Source organism: Haliotis rufescens, unplaced genomic scaffold, assembly GCF_023055435.1.
Source record: "Haliotis rufescens isolate VD_foot unplaced genomic scaffold, xgHalRufe1.0.p SCAF_2, whole genome shotgun sequence".
In the NCBI taxonomy this organism is placed as follows: Eukaryota; Metazoa; Mollusca; class Gastropoda; order Lepetellida; family Haliotidae; genus Haliotis; species Haliotis rufescens.
The window spans coordinates 20356533-20372833 of NW_025963890.1; the positions used below are offsets into that span (position 1 = coordinate 20356533).

Here is a 16301-nt window from a genome sequence, read left to right on the forward strand (position 1 = left end):
AAAGTCCTTTTCGAGCGACCAGCTCAGATGCGCGCTGAGAGATTTGTGACATGTCATAGGGAGGTGCGTGCGCAACCGGACGGAAACAAGTTTATTGTTTACATTCCAGCTTCTGGCTTCTTGTTAACGTGCGACTAGAGGTATGAGATACCCATTTGTACGACTGAAAACAGACTAAAACATAGCTTTATTATTCAGAAAATCCAAACATTGAAAACAAAGTTTGCACTGCGTCTCCTATTGGTATAGAAAGTGTTCACCAAGTTTGTAAAGAATTTATGCAGTAGTTTTCAAGTTAGAGATCCTCAGAAGGCCCCACAGACGGAAGGGTGGAATTCCTTTGCATAACTGTACTCCCCCGACCCTATTAGGCTGGGGATATTAATATATGACCAAAATGGAAGAAACTGCAGCTTCCCCTTGTTGCTGGAGCACTGTAGCACATTTGAATATACAGTGGTATGTATACCACTACTTACTTTTGTCCACTCTTCATTATGGAGACATAGTGCCACTTGCCATCGCTGTATTCATTGACTTTGCTCTTGAATGTGGTCATTTCCCCACCTGGGTCAGCTGTCACGACAATTCTGCCCTGAACGATGCCTACAGCAAATGCACTGGACTGAAACAGAACACATGTGTATGTGTGTGATGAGAATTGACATAATAGATTGAGCACTTCAACATGCATTTATCGTATACAGGGTGGAATTCAGAATGTTTTACTAATTGCAGTGCCATCTGGCATTCTTTATTGTCAACTTTGTCCATTAGCAGTTTGGTGTCCTTTTTGTGCACCGTGGTTCTTTAGTACACATTCTTCTTTCTTTACATATGATGTCTACTGTTTGCGAGTTGTTCATTGGTATTGTCTTGTTCTTTGTGTTCATTATTCGTATGTAAATAATTACATTTATTTGCAATATTCGTTCTTTATTCGTAACATTTGACTATAATGACCATAATTTACGCCATTTCAACTTTGTAATTTTTTATTTGATATTCGAATGGCCACCCATAGACAACCTTCTGAACGTAAGTCATTCTAGGAAATACCCAAGTAAAAATTCACATTTGTTTTCTATTTTTTTTACCTTGAATATACAACTGCCATAGTAAAATGAAAATGCTACACCTCAAGAAAATTGGTGGTCTTATTATCATTCAGGAAAGATTCAGCTCCCAAGAGCATTGTGGTTTCTCAGAATAAGTTACAGTACCAGTTTCTTTTTTTGGGTTTAAAAAGAAAATAATAATCACTAAAACAAATTTTCTTGACAATTGTGTTTTTTAATACTGTTTTTGAAATGTCCCTACATTCAAAGATGAACTTGTTTAATCAAACATTATACTGAACTTGTGATAAACTGTTGATTATCAGAGTGACAGCTCACCTGGTCGGAACTAGCAGCGTAAAGTATAAGACTTTCATTTTCAAATGTTCTCATCTTGAATGTAATGTCAAACATCTGCCCAATACTCTCGGAGGAAACAGCAACAAAGCCCTGGCGGTCAGCCGTGAAGGAGGCCACTCGGGCAATCTGCAGGTAAACACAAGCCACATATAATGATAAACACAATCTACATTCTCCTCTTGCTGACCAAGTTCATTAAAAGAAAACGAAACCCCTGAATTACCATAAGTAGTCTGTTGAAACATAGTTAGTATGGGTAGATATGCCACAGAAATGTCAATGGCCGTACATGGTGGCACGCTTAGGCTTGCATGGTTTGTTGTTTAATGCCACACTCAGCAATATTCCATCTATATAATGTCACTTTGTAAATAATTGAGTCTGGACCAGACAATCCAATGATTGACATAATGACTATTTATCCAAGCAATTGGAATAAGATGACATGCATCAACCACGTCACTCGATCCTGTTAGTTGCCTCTTACGACAAGCATGGGTTGCTGAAGACTAATTCTGACCCAGATCTTTACGGGGGATGTTTGTATGGCATTCCACACCTGCAGTTACACACATGATACTACTGAAGCCGATTACCCTGAGTCACACCTTGAATCTATTCTTCAGTACTATCAAAAGTACCATTTACGTGCTCTCGAGTTGACAGCCTTGGTTCAAGACCCAAGCTGTCTGTGTACTTGCCTGTTCTGGGCAGCCTCTGGCTACTCCTATAGCTCTCTTGTTGTCATTCAAGTCCCAGGTCTGGGTGCCAAACTGGATGTCCTTTATACACCCATCAAAGCCTATACTGGATACATCACTGAAATATATCATAACACTTGCAACTCACTTCAATTTAAAACAGGTCATATCTCTAAATATGCTCAATTAATAATCTCGTGTATCAACATTAAGTACTGATTGTTATGTTTGCCCAAGAACATCAAATGCTATGTGAGTAATCAGGTGACATATTGTCATTGTAATAAAAGTCAAGGACTGTCACTCACTATTGTGGTCTCTGTTTGAAAGTTTAATCATACTTATCCCCAATGCCATTTTCCGTGACTTATGCCAAGCCCAGTGACCCACTTGGGCATAACACTGTATTAAACAGTTATATCATGACATATGGCTCTGACAAAAGAAGTAACATAATCAAGGCAAATCAGGGATGCCTGAGAGACGCAATTCAGCACAGCAAATTATGGCACCTCAGATAACTGGGCCATCTGTCCCCCTTTGGACAAGCAGAAGACACAGAGGTTAACTCCCCTCCAAAAGTCACCATTGTGACCTGATCAGCATATAATTCATAACAGGAAGTTGTCGTGAGCTGCAGGGAGTGCCACTCACTTTGTGGGTACAAGGATCTTGTTGTAGCCCCCTATGAATATGTCATCAGATATGGACAGCTGCTTGAGAGTACCTGGAGCATCCCCTTGGTCAACTGTGGATAGAACATAGCATACTCTAAAAATCATGCTGTCTGACACCTTATAAATTGCAAACAATCAGATCTTAACCTAATGAGAAGTCTGAATAACTCATTTATCTTTTAATTAGGCTTAAACAAATGATAGAATTGGTTCTCAGCCAATGGTTATTGAAAATATAGTGCGGGTGGGCAGGGGGTGTCTTTTTTTGTCTTTTTTGTTGTTGTTCAAACTAGGATGTAAACAGTTGTGTGACCAAATAAACAGTTGTGTACAATCAACCAGAGAAACGGCCTCGCTACATAAATGTATTCCTTAATGAGTAAAATCCTGGAATGTAGTATTTGACTGGTATTTGTTTGTTTTTAAAAATGGAATTGAAAACAAAACGTGCGGCGAACTTTATGATGCAGGCGGTGCCTGAGAACCAAGACTTATTCCTTTTAGCCTTAGGAGATAAACATATTTTTGAATGACATTTGAAATGTTGAACTTAGCATTGTTACATCCACATGTAGCCTAGCTCTACATAGAAAACATGGTATGTCTATCTCCATTTTACCATGACTAAATTAAAAGCGAACTTGGTGTTCGCCAAGATAGTGAGTGCAGCAGCATGGGTTAAGTTCAATCTTTTGAGCGGGTTGTCAGATTGAACAAAGAAAAACTAAAACTTCAAATAAGACTCTTTTCGTTGATTTATATCTTGTCTTTTGTCCAAAACATAATGCCACACATACTTTGAATATTGTAACCTATAATAGTATATATTTTATAATGTCTAATGAAGATGGCTGACAAAGAACCACAAATTTTAACTTCTGCAAAGATGGGACTGTCAAAGTGAATGTTTCAGTCATAGGTGGTTACTGCGATTTGAAACCACTGACCAATGAAACTAGAGCATTTACGATATCGATGGTAGAATTTCTATTAAATCCCTGTTAATCCTTTACAAAGTTGTCCTACAACAATATAGTGGTAGTTCTTACGTGCTGGTTCCTCTATTTAAAATAATGAAACCACCAATAACAAAGTCATCCAGCCAATGGATATAAGGTGTTTCCGGGAAAATTAATAGTTCTCTTTTTTTGTGCCTTATATGATTAGCATAATGCTTTGATTCATACTGAAAACAGAAAGTGCAAGAAAAAGGATTTGTTACTCTTCTCAAACTACGGCACTGCTGGTTACAATAAAATCATATATTTGTGACTTGACATTCACACAAATCTGACCTGTCTTTCCATCCACCTTGAGCAGTCCCTTATTGTTGACTCTACTGGCTTGTAGCTGGTGCCACTGCCCATCATTAAACTTGTTGTCAGCCATAAGAACAGCACGGTTGCTGCCAAGGTCAAACTGAAAGAAGATCTTGCCATCCCGGAGCTCCAGAGAAAGAAAGTCCTTTTTGGCATCGGCCATGTACACCAGGAGGCCATTCTCTGCATATGTCTTGAATTTGAGAATGACATCGATTGTTTTGTCTGGCCGAAGTCCAAGCGCCGCCTTGCTGAGGATTACATACCCCTTGCCATTGAACCGCAAACCATTAGAGCTGACACTCTTCATCACATCCCTGAAAAAACAAATATGCAGAGCAATGTTAAAGAAGGCTCACTCATGGTTGACCTAAGATACAGATACTTGCCTGCAAAAAGAAGTATGATAATTAAGTTACATCTGTCAAATGTGATACATCTTTCTTGTGAGGCTATTTAATGGACAACCTCATAGTTTGCTCAATGAGCATGATGGGTCTTGTTTCAGCAAATACTTCAGCTACAGCTGCCAACCACGTTTAGGAGTTGGAAGTTTGAATTAATACCAGAAGTGTGTCTTGTTTGTTTGTTGTTTAACGCCACTCTCGGCAATACTCCAGCTATATCACATCGGTCAGTAAATAATAAAGTCAGGACCAGACAATCCAGTGATTGACATCATGAGCATCGATCCACGCAATTGGCGAGCCTGACAGCCCGATCCCTTTAGTCCCCTCCTACGACAAGCATAGATGCCTTTTATGGCAAGCATGGGTTGCTGTAGACCTATTCTACCCCGGATCTTCACAGGTCACCAGAAGTGTGCTGCTAAGGCCACCCAACATTCCATGATATTTCATTGGATGTAATGTAGGACCTTTCGTGCCAAAGGCATCCTACAGGTTGATCATCCTCATTATGTGCAAATGCCCAAAGCATCCAGCAGGTTAATCTTCCAAGCTAATCAATGTACACCACTGTACTCAGATAGTAATATCCAGAGCAAAGCAAACTACCTTGACACTATGTAAATGCATGTACAATTGCCAAATACCTTTCATTCTCTCCATAATAGTTGTTCTCTGCCATAATGAAGTTCCAGAGACCAAGAGACTGCTCATCAAACTTGAGATCCTCCATGACACCAATGTACCTCCTTCCATTAATGCTACTTGGGAGCTGCAAGACACAAAAGTGGCAATTTCTTCATGCACTGAACTCACATTATACCTCCAAGGAGCTCATAACAGAAAACTTGTACTTTTATATTCATGCTGTTTCCGATAATTACAATTATCTGGCATCAGCAAACATGGAGGAATTTACTTCATGATAAACTAAGTCATTATTCTCAGTTTAACATTCATCAATGAAACAAAGCAATACAAATGCATAGCAGTGAAATCTAAATATGTTTTACATTTGTTTACTTATCCTACATTACCCTTTAATACATTTACTGCTTCTTTTGACAGAAAAAGCAGGATCAAAAGGGGATGAGGGGATGCTGAAATGGGGTCCTGATGTTTGTCCATGCAAAAGGATTAAAAGGAGCGCCATGTGTCCTCATAGAGTCTCCGCGTAGAAGGTCCATGTGCCATGGCTATGGCTTTAGCTGCTCTTGCCGTAAGCTCTTTTGAGATGGTTCAAGCGTACAGATGAAATCTTCCTGACGACGGAGGTTTGGCTATCCAGTTTGTCCCATGGGATTGTTCTTGGCAAGGTTTCTGAGGTCCACAACCCACCCACTCACCTGTCACCAAGGGGCATCCAAAATCAGAGTAAGTCCAATCTTCTGTATAACCTTGAGAAGAAGTATAGGAGGCTGAAAAGCATACGCTCTTCGTCCTTTCCAAGGGACACAGAGCATTTACAGCCCACATCTGCGGATCCGGAACCAGAGAGCTGTATGGAAGTTCTGGCTGGTGGCAAACAGGTCAATGTTTGGTTGCTCAAGATGCTGCCTAATCAAGCTGTGGAAGCCATCTTGTCTCGCTGGGAAAGAGCAAGATGTTCTGACACCATGGGATGTGTTGAACCAAGAATTGCAGGTCTAGACGATCCATCAAGTGAAAGAATCTGAACGTCTGCTGCAGCAGAGAGTGGGAGTGAGTCGTTCCCTGGTTTCATAGACACCAAACCACCGTGATGTTGTCGGTTGAGATGGCTAGCTTAGCATTCTGGAGGCAAATCTACCAGTGGGATATTGCTTGAATGAGTGCCTTCAGCTCCAGGTTGTTGATATGCTATGTGCGCTGCACGTCGAACCACAGCCCTGAAGCCGTCTCGTCCTCCAGGTCAGCACCCAAACCTTGTGGTAAGGCGCCTGCAAACAGGTGTGATGTAAGCCATTCGACTCTCTTGTCCATCAAGTGGGATGAGGCTTGAAGTTGGACTGTAGAGCATTGGACACCCATGGGTCCTGACGTCTGATTCATAGAGTAAAGAGACCTAGGAAATCCTGGTCCTGAGTATTCTCAAGGTTGTCATTCAGAAGTATGGGGGACGCTCTAGGTATTGCTTGTTGAAGATGGAGAAATTGGTGTTATGCCTGGGGTGCTCATAATTTCTATCGCTTTCTTGGTCAACAATGTGTCGATGTTGGCCACCAGAAGTTGATGTTGCTTTGTGGGTTAAACGAGGGAGCTGTAGTCAGAGGCGATGACAGGGAGAGGAGATACCCATATGTCACAATTGTCTGTAGCGCAAGATGTTTGTGACGTATGAGTCTTCTAAGATTCTGCCAGAGGAGACCTAGTGTCACCAGACACCAGGAGTGTCGACAACTTAGAAGACTAGGGGTGGGAGGTCCCAGTCGTTGTTGTCCGGGTGTTCACTTTTCCCCTTCCTGTCCCCACCACTGCCTTGAAACTTGCCACAGTGGGGACTGTGACTTCCCTTTTCGACGCCCCTTTCCTTGAAAAGATGACTAGTTCCGAGCATGGTCTTTCAGGAAGGAGCACCAAGCACAGTAGTTACCAGTCTGAGAAGAGCGCTGAGCCAAGTACTCCATGGTGCCTTGACGGCTGTTTCATCTTGTGCATCCCAAGATTGGATGTCCTATATCTGGCCATTGAATATGCCATACAGGTATCGATGTTTCGAGGACCCATCATCCGATGAAGATCCAAGTCTAAGATGTGAACACTCTCTGCCACCTTGAAAGCATGGATCGGGAAGTCCTCCCTCTTGAACTTGGGCGCCTTGAAGGCTGGAGTGAAGGAGAGCTGAGTGAAATCTTCATCCAGTACACTATTCAAATCCTTGAGCATAGGATCTGCAGGAATGGATGTGGGCTGTGACCATATCTTGTCATTCTTGTCCACTCCATAGCAAGTCGGTTGGCCCAACATTTACAGAGGTTACAGGATTAAAAGTAAGCTAGACAAAAGTTAAAAACACTTTAGAAGCCAAGAAGACGTTTTAGGTAAGTAGGTAAGGTGATATACATAATTACATAATAAGCTATTGGGGAGGGGGAGGTGTGTGACACTATGTACGATATTAACGATATGTTAATATTCAAAATGGCAGATTGGAACAACAAAGTACATGAGGATTACTGTGGCTACAAGTCACCATCACATGCAAAATATTATTGCAAAAGAAACAAGCGTATATTCGACGAAGTCATCTATATCCCCTGCCCATTTTAACATGTTATGGTCCCAAACCAGGTAACTAACCCAACATTTCTCTTAGCCCATGTCAAAATAGCTGCAATGGAAATTCTAAAATAAACATTTCTAAAACTCCTTAATATCAATTGGCACCAGTTCAGTATGTGCTTTATATATAGACATGCAATGTTTGGCAAGGAAATGTTTAACAGTTAAATTTGTTATACTCCGTAAGTTAACCCTAACCTATATTAAAACTTAAATCCAACTTGTTGCCATGGAAACATAAAAAATAAAAATTCCTCAGTAGCAAAAGGCACCAGTTCAGTATGTGCCTGGTAGACATGGAAAGTCTTGTAAGAAGGTATTTAACAGTTTTTGAGTTACGCTCCGGAAATGAACACCGCCCACCGTCCAACTTGTTGCCATGGTAACAAAAATAATAACTAAAATTTCAAAAATTCGTAAATAGCAAAAGGCACCAGTTCAGCATGAGTCTGATAGACATGCAAAGTTTCATCAGGAACTATTTCACGGTTTCTGAGTTATGCTCATGAAACAATTTCGCACGCACGCTGGAACCCATTTCAATATACGGGGATAACAATACATGGTGGAATGTGAAAACACCAACTGGATGATGGAGATAATTAACATAGATTTCATTCAGAATGAACAATCAAACAGGATGAACTAAGAGGAGCTGGACAATTTTATTGGACCCAACTTGTCAGTCTGGTGACTATCAGTAATGTGAATATACGTAATGTCATCACTATTCCCATGGTCATGTGGGCACTGTGTGATAGGGTCTGCCTCAAATCTTTGGAAGACCATCTTCTACAGCTGGACATCACACAGCATCGTTTTTTTGTCAAAAGAAAGGAGTAATGCAGGATAAGTTAAAATCTTGTGTTTATCTGTTGCAATAAATCCTTCAAATCAAAATTTCAAACATACAGTGATTATCTCTTTTTCACATATTCGAGACCACCTACCATTACTCCAGTTGGTGCCCCTCCCACATAGAAGACTGCAGTGGCAGGGTGAAGTCCCAGTACTGTGAATGTCCCCTGAGATGTGCCCTCAACATTGTCGTCCTCCTGTTTGTCTGTCTGGATTTTCAGGTAGCCAGTCTTGCCAATCCTCAAAACAAGAGACTCAACCCATATATATTGTGTACATATAACAAAACAGCAGCACCTTAGAACTGTAGCGCAACTGATTACAAAGGCTAAGACAAGATAGTTAAGATTGCTGTTGACATAAGCAATATATAATATCAAGGAAGTGGTTGTTAATTTTCAATAGGAAAAATCTGCTATAGATATACATATAAAAGCAAACATCAGAGTTTGTCTCCACAAACATAAGACAGGAGATGGGACAGAATCAGGGGTCCGGAAACCGTCATATGCGCCGGACATGTCCGATTGGGAATCTCAAATGTCCGTTTTAAAATATTGCTTACCGGACATTTTAAAAAGTATTGTCCGGACATTCTTAAATTTTGACCGGACATGATCATCAGTTAGGACTGAGCAGTTTCTGTCTGCAGTTGCAACACAATGAAGATTAACTACACTGACAAGCTTTGTTTGTTTTGATTGCTGTAAATACATCGTACCAACATGATAGTCGAATCGGTCAATCACTGTAATAGGCAATAAACTGAGTTGACACTGATTAATTGAGGATTAATTACTGAGAACATCTTGTTAATTTGAGTGAAAGGTGTTTACAACTGTACATTAATACCTTGCATCATCGATGTACCTCATTATCCTCACAATACTACGATACGTAACCTCAGACAAGAAGCGAAAGCGTGACGACAGCCAGTCGACCGATGCAGATCAGTCGAGCGGATCTGCCAAACCCTCAAAGTCTGGACGATCATTTTGTAAGTCGTGGCTAACGACTTTCACTTGGTTGACATACAATGAGGATTTGCAGATTTTATTTTTTTCAGTAGCTAGTCATATATTGAATCTTGATTGACCGCCATTTTGCTTTCTCGGACGATCGATATCCAATTTTTTTATGGTCAATAATAAAGTACAGATGAAAAAAGTATTCAAATAACTATTGCTATCAACGATATTTTAGTATTTGTGATTAAATTATCTGTCTTGTTTTTAAAAAAATCTTTAGTTAAAAAAAAACACTTTTCCCGTGAGGTCACGTGATAACCAAATATGGGATAATAGTCTCGATCCAAATGTTACAACGCGTACACTTGAGCAGACTCATGAATATAACTCATGAATATTAATTAGACCGTTCACTACGTTAACAGATCGTTATTATAACAGAAACAAACGTATGTTTTCCATGTAAATCTAAAATGATATTATTTGTTATTAATTGTCCGGTGAATTAAACAATTTAAATTGAAACAATTCATAATTCATCATATTATGAATACGTAAACTTGTAATGTGTGTGAAAAGTCATACTAAAAACGCTATTTGAAGGGGGCGTGGCCTAAATGCAAATGTCCGATTGGGATTTTAAATTTTCCGGACCCCTGGACAGAATAGTGCTTATTGTTCTATAACCAAAAAGAAAAAGTAATTGTCATAGAAAAACAGAACTGCTATTTACAATGTCATTAATAAGTAGCAGTAGTCTTGTATTGTGTGGGAATAGGTTGAACATTTACTGTCATGTACCTAATGACATGAGAAACTTATCCTGGTTGTTGTTTATCAACACACATATTAATATTCCATCTATGTGATGACAGCATGTAAATAATCAAGTCTGGACAAGACAATCCAGTGATTGATATCATGATCAACAATCTTCGCCATAGGGGTATGATGAAATGCAATCAACCAAGCACAGAGTCTGACTACCCAATCCATTTTGTCCCCTCTTACATTCAGCAAAGGTTGCTTGGGACCTATTCATAATCCGGAATACCCACATGGGGCAGAGAAACTTATCCTGACCTTGTGGCGGTGAGCTGATGCCATTGGCCATCGTTGTAGGTTTCAGGGCTGATTATAGTGGCAGGACCAGACCCAAGGTCAAACCGGAACACAGCCTGGCCCTTCACCAGTTCCAGGGCAATGTAGTCGTCCTGAAACAAAATCACAAATCTTAGGCCATAATAAACTAATAAGTAGATTTAGAAAAGTGAGACATATTTTTATATTTTTGTAATTGTCTAAAACTGTTCAAGGCATATGCGTGTACTGACTGTCAATAAATGTGATTCACATAATGTGTGTATGCTTGGTAGGACAATGTTTGTTTGTTCGTTTGTTGTTTAACACCATACTCAGCAATATTCCAGCTATATGACGGCGGTCTGTAAATAATCAAGTCTGGACCAGACAATCCAGAGACTGACATCATGAGCATCGTTCTACACAACTCGGATATGATGATATACATCAACGGAGTCAGCGACCCTGAAGGCCTGATCCTGTTAGTAACCTCTTACAATGAGTATAGTCGCCTCTTACAATAAGTATAGTTGCCTTTTACGGCAAGCATTGTCGGCTTTTATGGCAATCAGGGCTGGTTGAAGACCAATTCTAACTGGGAATCTTCATGGGTGTGGAAGGACTATGAATATGGTATATTTCTTAAGTAAAGAAAGAAAGAAAGAAGAAGAAAAACAGTGATTTTCTTTGCCAATATTTGGAGACAATAATAAATAAGACTCAGTGTTTGTAGTGAAGCAGGTGGGGAGAAAATCTAGTGAATAATTCATTATCACCTAATTGAAGGCAATCTTATACAGACAATGCAGCTGTCAACTCGGTACAAGATGGGACTTGTCTTTGTGATGTTACTGGTCATTTGAACCGAGCTCTACAGTAACATTTACACTTACCGGTAATCAAACTGTCAAAAACAGCCCTATTTCAAAGAATCATGATTTGTCGTGCACTGATTGAACATTTCAGTATTTATCCAGCCATCACTCAACTTACTTGTCTGCCTGATCTCTGGTCTCCTCCCATGTAGTAGAGCAAACCATCTTCTTGGGTGGTCTTGAAGAACAGGGAGATCTTGCTGTAGGATCCTGCTTGCTCCAGATTGGCTGGGTTACGCAGTGTCAGACTTGTGTTGCCCACAAATCGGATTCCAACTCGGATCTGTAAAATAAAGCACAACCATAACCAAATTCTTACAAAAGATACTGCTGTGCTCTCCTATTTACATGCTTAAACGATAGCACAAATTTCAACCAGACACAATTAATCTGAGATAACATTGTCATCATAATTTTCTGAATGTTGCCAAGAAAGATTGTCCTGCTGAAGGAAATTCTTGTCCAGTTGAAGGATAATTCTCTGTTGATTTAATGTTGCGAGATCATTATTGCAACGACTGTTACCCTGTTAGCTTCGTCTCTGGCCAGTGCTATCTTCTCCTTGAGCTGCGCCATGTTGATGTTGACCCTGCTGCTGATGCCTGTCATGTTGCGAGCCTGCTCTCCCAGGGGGGTTAGAAGGAGGGTCAGACGACGGACGTCTCGTGCACTGTTCACTGAAACAATTTTTCAATCCTCCATGCTAAGAAAGAGTCAAATGCCTACATGTATGCATGTAGTAAGGGAGACAGTGAAAGTCCCTTTTAGCCGTAGTCAGTAGCATTGTTTTGTTATAACAGCCTGTAACATGTTATCTGGCCTGGACCAGAGGTTAATCATTTGAACATGACACCATACAAGTACAATCACAAACACAATTAACATAAGCCCCAAAATAATCTTTTTCTTCATCTAAAAATATCTCCTCCAAGTGATTTAGTAAAATCTAAATATTTTTTACATTTGTATATTTATCCTGCATTACTCCTTAATGTATTCACTGCTTACCCTGTGACAAAAAGAATGATGGTCCTGGGTGAAGATGAATAAACTGTTCTTGAATCCATCTTTTATACCATGCCATCGCCGTCCCTGTGACCTCACGTGACCTAGGTCACCTCTTCACATCACTGCCAGTAGCTCGAGCTTGAAAAACATACTTATGAGGTTTCTGAAGCCAAAGGGAGGCAAGGGAGGTTCTATCTATGTGAAAAAAAAATTGCACATAGGAATTAAAGAGTAGTTCCCTATACATCTTTAGTAATAAAGACATATAGCTCATCAGCCAAATCTTTACTTACTCGAAAAATTGAGCCCTGTGGACAATTGCTTGTCTAATATTCTTCCACTGGCAAAATCTGATCGACTGCACCAGAAAGGGAAAGGCTCTGTATAGGTCGAGTTCATTATTTGCGTGGAGGGTTGGTAACTTGCTGAGCTGCAACCAATGGCCCAAAACTGTACACCTTCATCGTCCTCGAGTCACATCACGAACATATTGACTGGCGAAAACTGTGTCAGACCTCCAAAAATATCCTTCGATGATTATTTTAATAGTACAATTGCTGTGTAAGGCCATGGTAGAGGCTAGTGCCCTGATCTCATGAGGATTAATCGCTCTTGGTGGATATAAACTGGTGATCGAATAGGCCTGAAGGATGACTGCACGTAACCATAGAGATATGGTGTTGCGACTGACTTCGGTCGGGACATAGCAGATACGGGTATAAATAACCGCTTCCTGGAACTACGCCTACTCTTGGAACAGCGGATGAAAATTCGCAGTGTCCGTACCGTACATAATATTATAAGTTCACCCTCATCTTCACTACCCACAATTGTTGATAATAGTGGAATGGTGAAGGAACGATCAGGTTTGCCTGGTAATTGATTCTTAGCAATAAAATCCCAGCACAACCCGAGATGCACCGCTCCGTGCGTCCCATGCTCAAAACGAACCCAGGTGATGTCGATCGCATGTAGTTCACTCACCCGTGCCACTGTGGCTAACGCCAAGAGAAACACTGTTTTCTTGGTGAGGTCATAAAAAGAGGATGCATAGAGGGGCTCGAAGGGGCGCCCTTGCAAACCTCGAAGTTCAAATCCCATGCAGGTGGGCGGAACTTGGTCTTCTGATCCTCAAGCCTGAATGAGCGTAATAAGGCCTGTAGGTCCGGGACCTCAGTCATCTTACTCTTATCCGGAACGGCCAACACTGAGTTCAGTGCAACCAAATACGTAGTAATGGTGCTCCCTTTCAAGTGTCTTTGGGTAAGCAAATGTAGGAGGTATTCAGCTAAAAACTGAGGTGACGCATAAGTAGGGTCTTGACTTTTTGCCTTGCAAAATGTTTCAAATGATCCCCACTTGTCATCGTAAAGGCTTCTCGTAGAGGAACGATGAGCTAACGTTAAAGCCTTTGCTGCCCATGCCGAAGAGCCCTTTGCACTTAACACCTTTTTAAGATGAACCAACCATGCAGACGGAACCTGTCTGGTGTTGGATGAGGCAATTTGCTGTGAGGATGGATAAGTAGGTTGGACCACTGTTGGAGGGGTAGTGGATCGTTTTCTGCTAGATTTCTGAGCTCGACGAACCACCCTCTCACCGGCCACAAAGGCTCGACCAAAGTCAGAGCAAGTGTCCTTGTCTCCTTGATCTTTTGTATTACCCTGGGAAGTAAGACTGGTGGCGGAAAGGCATACGCTTTTAGTCCTTCCCAAGGGATGCTGAACGCATCCACCGCCCAAGCCTTCAGATCAGGTAACAGGGAGACATACGTCATGAGTTGGTAATTTTGGCAAGTTGCAAACAGGTCAATGTTTGGTTGCCTGAACTTCCAAAGCAGTAACTGAAATGCTTCTGTGTGAAGTTTCCATGCGATAAGGCATCAGACAGAATGTTTTGACATCCGGGGATGTGCTCAATGGTGTAGGCATGTGTGTGGCTTTGATTTGCGCTACCCCCATGAGGCATCTTGAGACACAGGTGCACTGTTCGCAGATCTAGCAGATGTAGAATTCTCAGATGACTACAAATTAGGGTCAATTATAATACTCACAAGATCCTCTGGATTAGAGGATTTCGGCGGAACGTGCACTTACGCACAGTAACAGCCAACATATTACCCGTCAAAGATAAAGGTTGCGTCGTAATGACCGAATCCTGTCCCTCGCTAATCAGCGATTGGATCTTCCTAGTCTCACGATGGGATTGCTGCAAAATATGTTTGTGACCTGCCTATACCTTGTAAAACACTTTGGAGAGAGATTTACACAAAAATCACATTTAGAATTTGGTGCACAAATTTGCGTACATGTGAAACAACGTGGATGAGGGTCTTTAATAGATTTTTCTCCACAACAATTAGTACAACACGCAAGCATAAGTTATGCAATAAAGATACTTTGATGAAAAGGGACTGGAAAAACTGCTGTAGACAATTAATAATTTAACGGCAAATTTTGTAACAAGTTGAAAGTGTATTCAATGATTTGTATATACGCAACTCAATGCTAGTAGTATTCAAAGCTGGTAGTATTCAAACACACATGAAATATGTTATACATACATAGCTGAGAATTGTAAACAAATTGACTACCCTGGCAGGCAAACAATTGTAACACAATTCAAAATGGCAGGGAACAGGTAGCACGTGGTGGGAAAATAAGACAAAGTCTTTTTACGCCTAAATAAATCACATACAACTTCACAACATGTTGAAAGTAATATGAAAGGAATACATCACATGTCGCAGAGGAATTTTACAATAGTAGACAAAAACTGAAGGTCTAAATAAATCCAAAACGAGAGCTCTGCTGGTACACGTCCTAGCTGTAGCGCGACAGGCAGTGATGTGAAGAGGTGAAGAGGTGACCTAGGTCACATGAGGTTACAGGGACGGCGACGGCATGGTATAAAAGAGGGATTCAGGAACAGTTTATTTATCTTTACCCAGGACCATCGCTGGGGCCCTGTCCCAGTTTTTTGGTCACAAGGTAAGCAGTGAATGCATTAAGGAGTAATGCAGGATAAGTAAAAAATACACAAAATACCTAGGTAGATCACATTTACACATTTCAGTGAATTTACACATTTCAGAAAGGGAGGTTTCATGGGGTTCTGTCACTCCTGGTGACATGTCACGTCTCCAACCTTGTTTCTGAACCCCCTCCAACAGCCGTTTGGTAGCAAACTTCTGGTTGGTGAGCTGCTCGAGCTTGCTCTTGTCTTCAGGCAGCAGGAACAGGATTGACTTCACGCGCTCCTGCGCACCTCCAGCACGCGAGTTAGCATCCAATGATTCATTCGTCACCTTCATAGCTCGATCTCCAGAATCACCTGAGGTAAAGTGAAGTATTGTAAGCTAAGCAGGGACATATGGTACACAGAAATGAACACATCAGGAAATCCTGATCTTTTGTCTGTTTCTAAAGGTCTTTTACCATTAGCCTATCTACATCCATTTACAAAGTAATTTACAGTCTCAACATGAAGATTACATACGTGAAGGTAGGTCGCGAAGAGCAGCTGTAACTTCATCCAAGTCCTCCTCTGTTTTCAAAGTCATCAGATCGAGGCTGGCCGTGGCAGTGACAGCTCTGTTCAGTTTATCAAGCAGGTCTGTCAACAAAACAGCCTCATCCTTATCTCCTCATGCTATGTTACTTTAAACATACACCCCGTTCAACAAAGTCCTACATGCCGCTTTGAAAGTAAATCTTCAGTATAGAG

The 16301-nt window shown here is 40.9% G+C and overlaps 1 protein-coding gene across 1 annotated transcript in view; it reads right to left on the reverse strand.

Annotated features, from left to right (window-relative positions):
- LOC124138839 (laminin subunit alpha-like) overlaps positions 1-16301 on the reverse strand; it is a 97834-nt gene that overhangs the window by 16097 nt on the left and 65436 nt on the right. Inside the window, exons 53-64 of the mRNA XM_046505723.2 lie at positions 16074-16190; positions 15723-15908; positions 12093-12244; positions 11686-11850; positions 10693-10823; positions 8734-8881; positions 5170-5294; positions 4092-4432; positions 2774-2867; positions 2120-2237; positions 1398-1544; positions 480-625 (exon numbers count right to left, since the gene is read on the reverse strand). Of these exons, the coding sequence (XP_046361679.2) occupies positions 480-625; positions 1398-1544; positions 2120-2237; positions 2774-2867; positions 4092-4432; positions 5170-5294; positions 8734-8881; positions 10693-10823; positions 11686-11850; positions 12093-12244; positions 15723-15908; positions 16074-16190 (1870 nt within the window). The remainder of the gene's footprint in view (positions 1-479; positions 626-1397; positions 1545-2119; positions 2238-2773; positions 2868-4091; positions 4433-5169; positions 5295-8733; positions 8882-10692; positions 10824-11685; positions 11851-12092; positions 12245-15722; positions 15909-16073; positions 16191-16301) is intronic.